Here is a 17747-nt window from a genome sequence, read left to right on the forward strand (position 1 = left end):
ACTTCATTTACTCTATTGCATAGATATGGAGTGAGAGCACAGCCTTCTTGTCACTGAATTTAGGGGAATTGCTTTGAGTTTCTCTTCATTTAACTTGATATTGGGCACAGGCTTGCTGCAAATTGACTTTATTATGTTTAGGTATATCTTTTGTATCCTTGATCTTTTCAAGACTTTTATCATAAAGGGGTGTTGTATTTTGTCAAAGGATTTTTTCAGTATCTAATGAGATTGTCACGTGTTTTTTTTTTTTTTTTTCTTTAAGACCCACACTGGAGCACTGGACTGAGCTCCCAATGTCCAAATGAGGAGCAGAAGGAGAGAGAACATGAACAAAGAAGTCAGGACCACAAAGGGTGCACCCGCCCACTGAGACAGTGGGGCTGATCTAATGGGAGCTCACCAAGGCCAGCTGGACTGGGACTGATGGAGCATGTGATCAAACTGGACAACCTGAAGGTGGCTGACAAGGAGGGCTGACTGAGAAGCCAAGGACAATGGCACTTTTATTTATTTATTTATTTATTTATTTATTTATTTATTATTTTTTTATTTTCGAGACAGGGTTTCTCCGTAGCTTTTGGTTCCTGGAACTAGCTCTTCTAGACCATGCTGGCCTCGAACTCACAGAGATCTGCCTGTCTCTGTCTCTCGAGTGCTGGGATTTAAGGCGTGTGCCACCGTCACCGGGCTTTGGCGCTTGGTTTTGATTCTAGTCCTTGTACTGGCTTTGTGGGAGCCTAGTCTGTTTGGATGCTCACCTTCCTAAACCTGGATGGAGCGGGTAGGACCTTGGACTTCCCACAGGGCAGGGAACCCTGACTGCTCTTAGGACTGGAGAGGGAGTGGGAGGGTAGGGAAATGGGAGGAGGTGGAAATTTTTAATTAAAAAAAGAAAAGAAAAGAAAAAGAAAAAAGTTTGTTTATATAGACAGATTTATATATGTTAAACCATCCCTACATCTCTGAGATAAAGCCTACTTGATGATGGTAGATGATCTTTTTGATGTGTTCTTTGATTCAGTTTGGGAGGAATTTATTGACCATTTTTGCATCATTGTCTAGAGGAAAATTGGTCTGTAATTCTCTTTCTTTGCTAATCCTTTGCATGATTTAGGAATTAGGACAACTGTTATTTAATAAATCAATTCAGAAATTTTCCTTCTGTTTCTAATTTCTGGAAAATTTGAAGAGCACTGGTATTTGTTCTTCTTTGAAAATCTAGCAGATAAAAATCGAGGCCAGCTAGACTGGGACTGATAAACATGGGATAAAACCGGACTCTCTGAACATGGCAGACAATGAGGGCTGATGAGAAGCCAAGGACAATGGCACTGGGTTTTGATCCTACTGCATGAACTGGCTTTGCGGGAGCCTAGCCTGTTTGGATGCTCAACTTACTAGACCTGGATGGAGGGGGGAGGACCTTGGACTTTCCACAGGGCAGGGAATCTGGACTGCTCTTCAGACTGGGGAGGGAGGAGGGAGGGGGAGTGGGGTGGGAGCAGGGGGAGGGAAATGGGAGGCGGGGAGGAGGAAGGGATTTTTTCAATAAAAAATAAATAAATAAAAATCTGACAATAAAATGTCTGATCCAGTGCTTTGTGTTTGTTTGGGACACTTTTGCCTTCTATTACCTTAGGGGCTATAGGTTTATTAAAATTATTTATCTGATCTTGATTTAACTCTGCTAAGTGGGATCCACAAAGAAAATTGTCTATTTCTGATAGATTTTTATTTTACAATAGAGTAATAAAATACGGCTTAAAGATTCTTTAGAATTCCTAATATTCTGTTGCTATGTCCCATTTTTCAGTTCTCATTATGTCAATTTAGATACCATCTCTCTATCTGTAAATTAATTTGGATAAATGTTTGAGTCTCTTGTTCTAGACCTTCCAGGTGTCCTGTTCAGAACAAAAAAGGGGCAAACACACCCAAGAGGAACAGACAGCAGAAAATAATCAATCTCAGGGCTGAGATCAATAAAATACAATCAAAGAGATCAATACAAAGAATAAATGAAGAAAAGAGATGATCCTTCAGAAAATCAATAAAACAGACAAACCTTTATCTAAAAGTATGATGTTTAAGCCAAATTAAATATAACTGCTTTTGGAAGTATTTTTCAATAGTTTATGATGAAAATTTCCACAATAATTTATTTTAGGATTTTAAAATATATAGTGAGCTAATTTCATCTGTAGATGTAGTTTACAAGAAACAAGCTGTTATATTTTTTCTAATATCTAAGAATGTAGACTTCAAAGCAAAATTAATAGGAAAGGATAGAGAAGGGCACCTCATATTCATCTATCAAAAATTCCTCAAGGATGGTTTTTAATTTCTTACCATGTATACCCCAAATCAATGGAACCCAGGTATGTAAAAGAAAAATTACTAAAGCTTAAACTACACAACACAATGACCCTGACATGTTAACTATTGGAGACTTAATATACCACTCTCATCAATGGACAGGTCACCTGGACAGAAACTAAACAGATAAAAAATAGAGCTAAAATGAATTGTAATTCAAATTAACCTAACAGATATCTATCTACAGAATATGTCATCCAAACAAAAAAAGAGTATATATCCTTATCACCTCGTGGAACTTTCTCCGAAACTGACCACATTCTCACTCACAAAGCAAGTCTCAACAGATAGAGGAAAGCTGAGACATCTCCCTGGTATCCTATCAGAGTAGCATGGAATAAAGCTGTATTTCAACAAAAGAAACAACAGAAAAACTTACAAAACTAACTAGTGAAAACTAGACAGCTCTTTGCGGATTCACTTAGGTTAAGGCAGAAATAAAGGAAAAAAATTAAAAACTTTTTAGAATTGAATAAAAATGAATTCACAACATACCCAAAGTTATGGAACACAATGAAAGCAGTGTTAAGAGGAAAGTTCATAGGACTAACAGCTTTCCTAAAGATTTGGAGATATATCACTCAATGGATTTGTGTATCAAAGCACATTTTAATCTATTCATATATAATTTTAAAGTCTTTATATTAAATTTTTTCCCTTTTAGCATCCCATTGATTTTTCTCCCATACTCTAATTCTTAATGTAATTTATTAAGTAGTCACTTTTCTGGGGGGAGGGGGAGGGAAAAGGAAGACGGGGAGGAGGCAGAACTTTTTAATAAAAAAAAATACATAGCTCTGAAATACTAAGAGAAAAAACAAAGGCAGTTATAAAACCTATCAATGAGGAATCAGCAAATACAGTATGCAATTTTACAAAGCAATGACACCCCAGGGGTGAAGTATAGTCCCAAATGGAAATCCTCGTACAAAATCTAGAACGTCTGATTATATGGAAAATGTTTTTATCAAGCACTACACATGACCTGCCATTATTACCGAGGCTGCAAGGGAGAGAAGGCTTTTTGCTGTGTCCTATGGAAACACCACCACCAAGGAGACCTCCTTGACTGAAAAGAGAACTCTGGAGTTGCAGTTTGAGCTATTCTTTTCTTCAGTGTCCTTGAGTCACTTCCTCTCTCTAACCTTCTGAGAAACCCGAACTTTGAAAGTTACAAAACGTTTGGAATTTCACACTTTCTAAGGATTTCAGAAACTGCTGGTATGCCCATGAGAAGCAGGAAAGCACGCATATCATCCATCCCACTGTATTTGTTACAACAAAACTCACATTCACATATTTACTTTGTCAACATGTAAAAAATGATTTTCAACACATCCTTCATATAGGCTGAACTACCATCTCCAAAGTGAGGAGTGAAGAGAAAAGGATTAATTAAAAAAAAAAAACTCACAAACTGTAATCCCAGAGGAGGACCACACCGAGCAATTCAATTTTTTGGCCAAAGGAATTTTGACTCCATGTATATAGGAAAATCGATGTACTTTCTTACAAAGTGAACTAAAATTCTATGTATTCTCAAAAAAAAAAAGAAAAAGAAAAAGTTAGATACTAAGTTTGTATGCATAAATTAATTAGTTGTTCATTCAGGGCTTTATGTGTGTACATGACTTGCTATTCTTACCAGCTATCCTCTTCGGGTTCTCCTACAGCCAAAAGATTTATGATTTCAAGCCATAGGATTTCAGGAAGTTGAACTATGGTCCAGGAAACAACTATTCGGCCTGCCTTGAGTTACTGCAATAGAACAGGGAAAAACCTGGGCCTATAATTTACAAATGCTGTCATTCTTCACCTTGTCTATGGGATGATGACACCATAATGTACACCTTTGGTCTTTTCCGTAGTACAAACACAATCAAGGAGATAGAACGGCATAGAGAATCAGGAAACTCCTTGTTGAATTAAGGATATCTGAAATGAATTAGTTAAAAATTATTGGCAGTGAAATAGAAAGAGCTCATATACTTCTTAAGCATCAAGTTTATTTTGTGTTTAGTCTTTTGCATCTCTGCTTGACCTCTGTCTCCACCCTTCCATGCTCCTTTTATGTCACTCCTCACTACTTCCTTAAAACTTCGTTTTTTCTACATCCTTCCCTTCCTCTCTTATTTCCTCACCCTCTCAATCAAATATCTTTTCTCTTTTTCTGTAAATTGTATTATGTAAATTGTATAATGTTTTACTTTTCTTCCTCCTCTTAGTAAGTTATGTTGGTTTAATTTCATACATTCATTTTTTTTCTTTTGATTTTCAATACAGGGTTTTCTGTAGTTTTTTGGTGCCTGTCCTGTAACTAGCTCTTGTCGACCAGTCTGGCCTCGAACTCACAGAGATCCATTCTGCCTGTGCCTCCCAAGTGCTGGGATTAAAGGCATGCACCACCGCTGACAGGCAGTTTCATACATTCTTTAATATATTACCAGATAAGTTTATTATATATGTGTTTGTGAATGTATATATAATATTTAGAGTTACTTGTTTATATCTGGTAGTATTTTTCTGAATGTATGTAATTGTAAAACATGTGTGCTTGGTGAACACAGAAGTCAGCAGAAGATATTGAATGCTCTAGAATTGGGGTTATTGATAGCTCTAAGCTACCATGTGGGTTCTGAGATCCAAACTCAGGTCCTCTGCAAGAACAATAAATGTTTTTAACCAAAGAGATGTTAATCTTACTTTATTATTTGGATTAACCATTTCACTTTTTCTGTGACAGACTGTTGCACTTATTTTAGTTTTAATCTAAGAAATATATAAGATTTCCAAATGCGTTTTTACTTCCTTCTTTTTTGTTTCATGATCCTATGCTGCTTCATGAACTGAGCACATTCTGCAAATCCTTTGGGATATGGGGTTAACAGAACTATTAGTGCAGCTAAAGCTCAGAGTTCACAAACCTATTCTTAGAGCCACCCAAAATTGGCATTCTTTTAAGTTAGGAAAATCATGTAAAATGTTTGGAACACTGTTTAACACAGTCTGTGCTTAACATACATTGGTTAATTTCTAGTAAGACAGTTCTCAGTATGGAGTCTGCCCCTAAATTATCTCCTTTTATATAGGTTCATTTTGTGGCAGTACACCAAGGGATACTGTTGACTGCAATAAATGATTCCTCCATCTGTTATATTACCAGATGTGACAGTTGTAAGCTGATTAGTTTTTCTTTCATACCTGCTTGTTTTATATAATTGACTTTCATAAAAGACTGTACTTATTTTTACTTGTAATTGTTTTAGTAACTCCATAGAGCAAAAATAACTTTAGCGGATCATCTTTAAAATAAATTCTATTAAACCATAGTCATGCATGTTTCTTAATATTTTAAATGTAGTGAGCTTGCATGCAAATATTTGTATATGAGTTGAGGAATAATGCAGTGAGTGTGTTTGAGCTGTCTTGTATGCACATGTATATACAAATATACACCTTAGCTTTGGTAGGGTTTTTTTTTTTTTAATTAAGACCCTTTATTTTCAATTCATTTATAGCAAGCTTTTCTACTGCATTAACTGATTTTATTAGCATTCAATATAAGACTTGAACCATATTTCCCTTAAAGAAAGCTATATGAAGTCTCCCTGCTTTTTAAAAAATAGAATCCCAAACAAGCAGACTTTCATTTTCTCTGTGTTCCATTGCCACCTTAGTATTCTTTTATGCTGTCCTGTTTGTCACTATCTGAAATGCTTCTAGATGGGAAGGAAGAGTTTTTATTTCAATTGGCATTGATTTTTGAATGTATTCATTCTCTTTATAACTTGTGTTTGCCATCTTAAATCAAGTACTTCAAGATATTTCCCAGTATATATATATATATATATATATATATATATATATATATATATATATTGGTAATGTTTCATTTTTACGTTCTTGATTCATAAAGCCATTTGATTTTAGAAAATAGTTTCTTGGTTTAATACTTAGAGATGAAAAATTGATTTTTTCATATACCATTTTAATAACTTAGTGTGGGTGCATGTACATACCGGATATGAATTAATAGGTTTTTTTTTGGTGTTTATGTTCTCATGAGCATGGTAAGCTAGCCTATGAAAATAGGGGAATCCAGTGTATCTAATGGGATTTGGCAAATGAGCATTTATTTAAACATAAAGCATTTTAATAGAGATACCTCAGACCACTCAGCATGTTAGATATTAAAAAGCACTACTTGAAAATTTTTCTGATGTTAAGTACAAAATAGAATTTATTATAATTGATGCTATCCTTGAAAGTACTGGTTCTCAACATGTGGGACATGACACCTTTGGGAATAGCATATATGATATCCTGCATATCACATATTTACATTATGATTCACAAAGGCAGCAATATTACAGTTATGATGTAACAAAAATAATTTTATGGTTGTGCATCATGAAAACATGAAGAACTCTATTAAAAGGTAGCAGCAGCATTAGGAAGAAAGAAAAACCCCTGGTAGAATAAAAAATATTTTATGAAATAATTCTTGTTAATAAATTTATCTAGTGACATTTTTATATGACATGGATATAGCTAATATTATTTATATGAAATCTAAGAATATTTTGTAAAGTAGGAAAAAGACACTAATGTAATTCCTAAAGAATTAGAGTTGTAAATTCTTCTCTATTTGTAATTCCAAAAGGTGTTAATAAAGGTCTTGTTTATACTTATTTTGAATCTATGAGGATTAAAAAATATATGATGAAAATCAATGATTCCACAGAATCTCTAGATGAACTCATGAATGAAATAAAAAAACAGACAAAATAGGTTTTAATACAGATAAACATTTTAACATTAGGAATGTACTGCTTTGGAAGAAAGAGTGTAATAACCACTGTACTTACCTGTGAAGGCAATGCCTGTGCTTGGTGGAAGTATGCTACGACTCTAGCTAACGGCAAACATTGTATGTATGCAAAAAAGAGTTAGATCAAAATTATCTAAGAGTATTATTCCAGAAAGTGAGCATTGTTTAGGGGAATATTTTTTTACTCTGTAAATTTCTTATTCAAATAACATTATAATTCATTTTCTTTTTCTAAAATGACAGAACACAGCATTTGGAAGACATACATTGTTGGTTTTCAAGGAGAGGTTTTTTTTTTTTTTTTTTTTTTTGCAAGCACAAATGATTCCTTGTTAATTTGACACACAAACATACACAACCTTTCCTTTCTTGTCTATCCCCATGATTTCATATTAACACCAATATCTTATTATAAAACACAAATAACTTTAAAAGTCTCACAGTCTTTTTTCAAGAAGAGTGTTTAACACTCATTTTTCTTGCCTTAACACAAGTAATATATATATATATATATATATATATATATATATATATATATATATATTGTGCAACAGATTAAGAAATAAGCATGAGTATTTTTTAAACCTTTTGTGGATTACAGGGACTACTTGTGATCACTTTTACATTGAAGATGGAGTGAGAGATGGCCACACACTCATATTTTGGAGAGCTTTTCTATACTGACTATAAGACATCAGCTCTGTATCTTTAAACAAATGTTGCTACAAACATGGTGGAAGAGGGGGATCCTTTATTTTGAGAAAAAAGGACTTCATTTTAAGAGCTACATGACTGTGTTCTAAGTGCTAGGTTCTGGAATTGTCTGTTTTGTTCTGCTTCTCTTATATGATTATTTTATGCAGATACTCTTTTTGTATTCCAGGGAGCTGTTCCAAGGAAAGACTAAAACTTCTGTGGTGGTCTGAATGAAATGGCCCCGAAAATTCATAGGTAGTGGTATTATTAGAGGCATGGCCTTGTTGGAGTGTGATCTCACTGGAGGAAGTGTGTCACTAAGGGGTGGGGCCTTGGAGTTACAGAAGTTCAAGCCAGGCCTAAGGCTCACTGTCTCTCCCTGCTGCCTTCAAATCCAGATGTAGAAAACTAAGCTCCCTGTCCAGCACCATGTCTGCCTGCATGCTGCCTTGCTTTCTACCATAATGATATTGGACTAAACTTCTGAACTGTAACCCAGCCCCAATTAAATCCTTTCCCTTATAGGAGTAGTCATGGCCATGATGTCTATTTGCAACAATGAAAACCTTAACTAAGATAACTACTATCTCCCATTTCCTACTTTCCTAGATAAATTGATTCTCCTTTCTCTTTGAATTGAACATCATTCTACTAAGACATGCTGCTTAAGTAGCCTCGTGTTTCTTATAAATCTTAGATCAATATCATCAATTGTCTACATATAATAAAAGAAATGCTCTGTTTTCAAAGCATAATTACTAACTAAATGATAATGAATAGGGTGCTTCTAAGGTGCTATATATTTAAATGTTCTTAGTAAAAATTGAAGAACTATAAAGTAAATTATATTAATTTATAATTTAATTGATTTTTATAATATTCCTACAAGTCATCACATACTAAATATTATTCAACAACCACAAAATATTTTAAATAAATGTTTCTATATGTTTTATAAATATTTTTCTATAGCAAAAATCATAAAATGTTTATACAGTTTCATATAAAGCTGCTTTGAGCAAAAGTCTTTTACATTAATATATAAGTGCCAATTTTAATTATAAGATCATTTAGTAAGGTCTTTTCATTATTGTAATGCAAACTTGTATATAATCAAACAAGTATGACTGAGACAAATGGGTTTTTATCACCCTCTAAAATAATGGTATCAACACAAATAAATTAAAGATGTTGTTATCAAGGAAATCAGGCTCTGTGCTTCTTAACAGGAATCTTAATATCAACTTTTACCTACAACTATGATGTATAGTTTTTGTCCAGGAAGAAGAGAGAGGAAAAATGATACTAACCTCGTTCTTAAGAGACTGATTTAAACTATAATGTATGTATTCAGTATCTTTGTATCACTTTCATTTGTTCAGAATTAATCATTTGTCACTCCTAAAGGCAAAAGGGGCTTCATGCCTGATGCAGCACAGGCTTAGGTCAAATTCATGTAGTTGTTTTTGCAATGGAAGACAGCATGAGTCAATTCATCATCTGGGTTTTTAAGTCCTTTTTGGATAAAAAAATAGTCAGCAACCTCAAAGAATAATTTCTGTCCCCATAGGTAAGTTTCCATGGCAGAGCAATAAGATATGGAAGTGGTTCTATAAGGAATAGACAGCCTAAAACAGTGTTCACAGAATACAAAGAATTTTTGAATGGTTTTTGCAATATCATTTCTTGCCACCTAAAACAACCGTGAATACGTCTTGCTAAAGGCATATTATATATAAAAGAAAGTTGATAGTGTGTATTTATATACAGATATGATACATAACAAAAGGAAGTTACAATATTTAATAATACTAATGATTGAGAATTTTAATATCACTCCTTAGAGCATAACTGTGTATATCAACATAGAATCTAGAAATAGGACAGCTATGGTATATACTGAGATGTAGATGTTGCTAAGGAAAAGCATCATCCAACTGAGGTATTTTCTTTCTTTGGATTTTTTTTTATTGACAGAACTTAAAATAAAAATTATTATTTCCCAAACAGAAATGAATGAGAGCGTCACATCAAGACAATCAAGTGTCATATTCAAGTTAAATAATATAATCATAATTTTAAAGAGGAGAAATTTGGAATTATAGTATCTTCCTTTATGAAACTAACATCTTCCTGAAATGGAAAGACTTTTTTTATAAGTCCAATAATAACAGTAACAATCCAGATGCTTTGTTATAGTCTAATAACAATTATTCTGAAGATTTATATTGCTAAATCAGCCAATATTTTTCAAATGACTAATGCATGGATTTGTTTTTGTGGGAAGAAAATCAATTCAAAGTACAAAATGGACAAAATATTGTGTGTAGCTGCCATAAAAGGCTAATTATACAATTTAGATTTCATATTATATTACTAGCTATTGAATTTTTGTGTTTAGACAAAGAATATTATTTCCAATTATCTGGAAAGACTATTATAATACTAAACCCTGCAAAGATATCTGTAGATTGCTACAAGTACAGTTTTGAATGCTTGCATACATAACATCTATCAAAATTCAGGTACAACAAATAAATCATGTCCTAAATGTGGAAAAATCATTCAAAGTTAAATGGTATGTATAACAATCACAATGTGCTTACTATTGTTCTTTGTTCTTTTCAGTGATTTTTATAAACATGCCTAAGTATATTTCAATGTAAAGTCTTGCTATAGTGCAATTTAGACATATATACACAAAATTATTTTTCAAAAATATGTTCATACATAAACCACTTTATGCATTCAACTTTCAAAATTCCATTGAGCTACTCAATCATTTCTGAGAGAACAAAGGTGTCCCTAAAGCAACACATTTCAGATCTACTATTCAGATCAAGGGTAAATATCCAGCTCTTTAAAACATTTATTTATTTATTTATTTATTTATTGAAAAAATTTCTGCCTCCTCCCCGCCTCCCATTTCCCTCCCCCTCCTCCCACTCCTCTCCTTCTCCCCCCACTCCTCTCCACCTCTCTCCACTGCTCTCCCCCTTCCCCTTCTCCATTCCCCCTCCCTCTCCAGTCTGAACCTTGATCAGCCTTGATATAGTAGGGAGGGCCTTGGACTTTCCGCAAAGCAATGTGTATTCCCCTCTCTGTTAAGCACATGGGGGTGGAGTAGGGGAGCATGTGGAGGGAATGGAAGGAGGGCAGTGAGTGGGAACCAGGATTGGTATATATAATGAGTAAAGATAGTTTGCTTTTTTATTGAAAAAATGAAAATAAAATTTAAAAAATAAACCAACATTTAAGTAACTCAGGATTCTGTTGACATGAGACACAATTGCTTCTGGTAGCACCAATCTATTCCTGAGAGAGTGTTGGGCACCAAAGGCACTCCACTTGGAGCTTGTTTTCATTTTATTAAAACTAGACTTTGGGCAAAGAACTGCTCTTGCCTCAACTATTGACAACATGCTCACAGTCCAAACTGGACAAGTGGAATACAAGCAAAAATGACTGACAAATTTTGCCAAAACAAGCTAAGACAATCTTTCTTATTTTCCTGCCTTTAAAATTGGTCTGTCAGATACTCTTGTGGACCTCTTTGAATTACACATCAGGAGTGCTTAAATAATTTAATTTGATATATACGCATTTGGCCATCTCTATTAGCAGTTGTTTATAAACCATTCATGTTCTCTTTCAAACATTATGTAAAGCATTCTCACATATTTACCATCTCATCTTGTACAGCACTAATGCATTGGAGTGCATTTTATTGGCATTTTATTTGTTCCCATTGTAACAGAAAAGTGAAGAAAAATAAAAATAAAACTCCCGTTCTGAAGTAGTTGGAAGCTGTTGATGAGGCAAAATCCAAATTCAAAGTTGTAATTAAGTTGTCAAAAAGTTTGCACTGCTTTCTGGATGTTTACAAAATAATAATTGCACTAATTAAACAATAATTCAGGAAAATTTGTTAGTGACCTTCCCTTTAATTTTTGAAATTTCAGAAAATAATGGATTATCTTTACTGTGATAAATTATGTTCTGTCATATTATCCATTCTGTTCTAAATTATTTTTACATATTCAGTTTTCATCTTCTCATATTTTTCTTATAAATTTTGCACATTTAGAGCATATTTATAATTTCAAATTATTTTTAAATATAATTTGCTTTACTTCTACTGTGCAATCTGAGAATAGTTCTGTTTCATCAATCACCCCATTCACATACCTGAAGATGTGAACAGACATTTACCATAACATCATATTCAGATTACTGATTTGTTTATATTGAATACTGCATCGTACTTGTTCTAATATTTCCAATATATGTGTAAGAATGTTCATTTGTGTTTATTTAACTCTTGCTATCTTAAACAGAATGATAAAATCAAAATATTAAAATCAAACTTAGTAGTTAGCTTCAAAATTCTTTTCATTTTTATATTATCTTTATAAAATTAAATCTTCAATTATGAGTGAGTACATCCCATGTTCATCTTTTTGGGTCTGGGTTACCTCACTCAGGAGAGTGTTTTCTATTTCCATCCATTTGCATGCAAAATTCAAAATGTCATTGTTGTTTACTGCTGAGTAGTACTTTAATATGTCTATATTCCACATTTTCTTCATCCATTCTTCTATTGAAGGGCATCTAGGTTGTTTCCAGGCTCTGGCTATTACAAATAATGCTGTTATGAACATAGTTGAACAAATGCTTTTGTAGTAAAGGACATTGAGCCTATAATTTGTGATCCTAGAGAAGCTAAATAAGAAGGCAAACCCAAAGAAAAACATATAGTTATCCTCCTGGATATTGGAAGTAGACAAGATTGCTGGACAAAATTGGGATCTTGGGGGTGGGGTGGGATGGGCGAAAGGGGAGATGGAGAGAGAAAAGTGAGAAGGGGAGGATGGGGAGAGCTTGGGGGAATGGGATGGTTGGTATAAAGGAAGGGCGGACATGGAAGAAGGGAAGTATATATCTTAAATAAAGGAGCCATTTTAGGGTTGGCAAGAGACTTGAATCTAGAGGGGTTCCCAGGGGTCCAGGGAGATGTCCCCAGCTAGTTCCTTGGGCAGTTGAGGAGAGGGAACCTGAAATGGCCCGATCCTATAGCCATATTGATGAATATCTTGCATATCACCATAGAACCTTCATCTGGTGATGGATGGAGATAGAGACAGAGACCCACATTGGAGCACCAGGCTGAGATCCCAAAGTCCAAATGAGGAGCAGAAGGAGAGAGAACATGAGCAAGGAAGTCAGGACCACGAGGGGTGTACCCACCCACTGAGACAGTGGGGCTGATCTAATGAGAGCTCACCAAGGCCAGCTGGACTGGGACTGAAAAAGCATGGGATAAAAACCAGACTCTCTGAACATGGCAGACAGTGAGGGCTGCTGAGAAGCCAAGGACAATGGCATTGAGTTTTGATCCTACTGCATGAACTGGCTTTGTGGGAGCCTAGCCTGTTTGGATGCTCACCTTCCCAGACCTGGATGGAGGGGGGAGGGAGGACCTTGGACTTCCCACAGGGCAGGAAACCCTGACTGCTCTTATGACTGGAGATGCTGGAATAGGGGAGTGGGGGAAGGAGGAGGCAAATGGGAAGCGGGGAGGAGGCAAAAATAAAATAATTATAAAGAAAAGTAGGCAAGGTAAAAACTTCAAAAAAAAATGAAATGAAATGTTCATTATTAGCATTCTAAAAACTTTTCTTAGTACACATGCTTAAATGGTAAAACAGATTGTAGTTAAATAATATTTCTTTCTTTGATCATAATTCCTTATTAAATTTATTAATAGATCATATACAGATAGATTAAAATTATGTGGAAGGAATAAAACAATCTACATAAAAATAAAATAACAACTCTTGAATAATCACAATAAAAGTTATTGACCTAATACTTTGCATTGAAAAATTTAAAGTTCTTAATCAGTATATTTTCTCCCTAGAGTCAGACTTTTAAAATGGGAAACAACACAAAATAAACAAAACAAAGTAAATAACAAAGAAAGAGTCAGAAAAGAAAGAATCATAGACCGAACAATGAAAAGAGAAGAATAAAAACCAAGCAAACAAAAAAGTAAAGAAAATATATAATTAATTTATGCAGTGGATAAAGGAAGGAAATTCAAACATATAAAATAGTAAACAGTATTGAGGTGTGAGCAGGTCTCACTACATAAATACATAATGGGAAATAATAAGAAATAAGATATTTAACCTTATTAGTAATTAGGACTTTCCACATACACACACACACACTCATAAATACACATTCGATGCCACATCACACAGACAGATCCTTATAACTAAACAATAAAAATCAACACATTTTGGTATAATGTGAAGTGAGAGAAGATGTCATTCGTGACCATTGAAATTTAAAAATTGTGCAGGGCCTGAAGGTGATGGTACATGCCTTTAATCCCAGCACTGTGTTGCAGAGACATGGGCATCATGCCTTTAATCCCAGCACTGTGAGTTTGAGGGCAAGCTGCTCTATAGAGTCATTTCTAGGACAGCAAGGGCAGTTATAACGAGAAACTCCATCTCAAAAAAATCAAATAATAATAGTAATCATTTCATCATCATCATCATCATCATCATCATCATCATCATCATCATCATCATCATCATCATCATCAAGGAACACAGGCAAAGGGTTTTTCCTGTCCTGAAGAATGGTACAAATACAATTACTTTGTTATTCAGAAGTGCCCCAATACAATACATGCTCAAGAATATTGAAAACACATATCCACAACAACAAACATGTACAAAGAAGTTTATAGATACATCACTCAAATTTTTCAGAGGAAAATCAGGAATGTCTACCAAACGGTGAAGGCCAGAAAGATTGGCATATATGTAATACACTTCCCTTTATACAAAAGATCTGAAAAGGGCAAAGCTCTAGAGACAAATAATATAGTCTACAAGTTTGAAGGGATGCACAGCCTTTAGAGAGATGGTGATCATACATTGTATATGCTCATTGGTATAAATTTAGTACAAAATAAAAAGTAATCTTCAACTCAGATGGCAAATGTTTCTTCATATTTGAATTACAGCACAAAGCTATGGAAAACACCATCGTGTTAGATTTTAATCAAAAATTTAATAGAGGTTTAATCTTCAATGTGCCTTTTTAAAATTGTAAAATATCTATAACTATAGATTTCTCCCCTTAATAATTTAATCATCAATTAAAAAGTTTTAACATTTTTATAACAGAAGTACTTTAAAATGTGTTTTTTATTCCACATTTTCTTTTTGATATGTTTAACCAAACCGAAAATAGATAAATACCAATTTTTTATTCCAATAATCCATCAACATGTATTAAATTAGAAACTTTAAAATCTTTTTCCAAATAAATTCAGACACAAATACTTATGTATTTCATCTTTATATTAAACATTAGATACCTGTAGATTAGAATATGATTATATTTATGAATTTCAAAATAATTGAAATATAACATAAACCCTTAGTTGCTTTATTGGAAAATTAGATGTGGAGAAATTCCTGTTTGTATCTTACCTACTTCATATGTTCCCAGTTTAACTGTGGGAATTTGTCTTTATTGTATTTTCTTGAATAGGGTTATGAACCGACTATCATAAAAATAGAATTCATAGAATGAATCCTTGATTAAAGTAACGGAAGCAAAGAAAACCAAGGTAACATCAATGTATGTGCTCCCCATTGTACTATTACTTAGAAACTGCTCTTAGAAAAAACAACATTACGCACTGTGTGCCAGCACATCTGCTCCCAGGGAAAGAACAGACCTGTGCTGTCAGAACAGAAACACTGCTGCCCTGGTGTCCCAGTCTTACCTCTGTCTCGGCAGGCTGATGAGGGGCTGTTTGTGGCACCGCTTGCTAAGGCTAAAGAGCTTGTGGACAATTCTCTGTGCCTTCAGGAAAAGCTGTTTCATGCTGGTCTCCAGTAGTTCATAGCGGCGCTGAAAATTAGAATCCATTGTCCATAAATGCATTATAGTTGATGTGTTGAGGAAATAATTCATGGGTAGTCTTTTCATGAAGAATTTGAATTCATCTGAAATATGAGAAAATTCAGCATTTTAATCATAAATCAATTATTCTTTCCTCCAGCCAAAACAAATTCAACATATGTAAATAAGCTAGAAGCTTAATATTTGTGACTAACAATCTAATAAAACATGACATTTGAGAAGTTTTAAGTTGTTATTTTTTTGATCCTCTTAAGATAGAAGTTTCACGAAAGAATATGAAATTAACTCATGTAGAAATGATGGTTTAGGCAGAAAGTGTTATCCAATCTGTTTTCTATGTTCTTCTTCTGCTTATCTTAAACACAGATTTTATAATATGTGATATATACTTGGCCTTCATATTTAGCATTAATGTAAATAGTTTACTTCATGTATGTAAAGAATTTTTATCAAATATATTCATTAAAACATTTATACATTACTAAGTCTCTGGTGTTTTTTTCTTTTCTTTTTCTTTCAAAACAGGCATTCGCGGTGCAACAGCCCTAGCTCAGGCTGTCCTAGAAAGATCTCTGTAGACAAGCTAGCCTTAAATTCACAGATATTCACCTGTATCTGCCTCCTGAGTTCTGTGATTAATGACCTGTGCTACCACTGCCCAGCTTCTGTGTGTCTACTTAGGAGAGAATTTTAAGTAGACTATTTTACTATTCAGCTCTTCTCTCTCACTGCTCCTATTCACTTCTCATGAAATACCATTTTAAAGCATGTGTACATAAAAAAAAATAAATTAAAATATTTAAACCCCCACCACTGGCTATTATCTTTCTGTCAATAAATATCATATTTGACATTCATTTTATATCAAGTAAATAATTAGCCTTCAAGAAAGTAACAGCTGATGTTATACGATGACCGTGGAGATGGTTCAGCAGATGAGAATACTACGGCAAAATCATGAGAACCTGAGTTTAATTTCACAAATCCTATGTATAAAGCCAGTCACTGTAATGTGATCCCACATAACTCTGTCACTTTGGAGGGCAAAGCAGATACAAAAGGATTGCTGAGGATTGCTGGCTGACAACATCGCTCCAGGTTTAGTAGCAGACACGATTCCCAGGTCAGGTAAGAAGGTGGAGACGAATGAGCAGAACAGCAGATGGTCTCCTCTAGTCTTTGCATGTGTGTATGTATGTGTGTGTACACATTATTACACACATACAGTTTATTTTACAGGAAACCAAATGATATAAAGGGTCAGTTTATTATGTAAACACACAATGACATGGTGTTCTAAAGGTAAAAACAAGCAAACTGTACTTTACTAGACATTTAACATACACCATGGCATATGTATGTCGTTTTCAAACATAATAATAAAGACCATGGGGCTGGAGAGATGGCTCAGTGGTTAAGAGCATTGCCTGCTCTTCCAAAGGTCCTGAGTTCAATTCCCAGCAACCACATGGTGGCTCACAACCATCTGTAAAGAGGTCTGGCGCCCTCTTCTGGCCTTCAGGCATACAGACAGAATATTGTATACATAATAAATAAATAGTGTTTAAAAAAATAATTAAGACCATATTATATTGCTAAATAGATTAACATATATAATTACTGTCTTTCTGTTACAAATGTGAATTACAACTCTATAGAAGAAAAGAAAATGTTCAATGTGTCATGTTTGGAATATGACAAATTACATTTGGAATGTAATTAACAATGTTAAAATACAGACCTCAATTTATAAATATGATATTTGCTACATGTATGTTTATACACACACATACAAACAGTGAAAAGGATATTTTAGCATTTTATTCTTTCCTTTTCTTTTCAAATATTTATCATGAGCAGTTTCTCTAAACAAATGTTTAATCACATA

The 17747-nt window shown here is 34.0% G+C and overlaps 1 protein-coding gene across 1 annotated transcript in view; it reads right to left on the reverse strand.

The window, feature by feature from the left end:
* LOC121455184 (BMP/retinoic acid-inducible neural-specific protein 3) overlaps positions 1–17747 on the reverse strand; it is a 77130-nt gene that overhangs the window by 32407 nt on the left and 26976 nt on the right. The window contains exon 2 of the mRNA XM_041662785.1: positions 15720–15942. Within this exon, the coding sequence (XP_041518719.1) occupies positions 15720–15925 (206 nt within the window). The 5' untranslated portion in view covers positions 15926–15942. The remainder of the gene's footprint in view (positions 1–15719; positions 15943–17747) is intronic.

Source organism: Microtus oregoni, unplaced genomic scaffold (genome assembly GCF_018167655.1).
Source record: "Microtus oregoni isolate MIOR12 unplaced genomic scaffold, Mior012 000013F_ref0000133, whole genome shotgun sequence".
Classification (NCBI taxonomy): Eukaryota; Metazoa; Chordata; class Mammalia; order Rodentia; family Cricetidae; genus Microtus; species Microtus oregoni.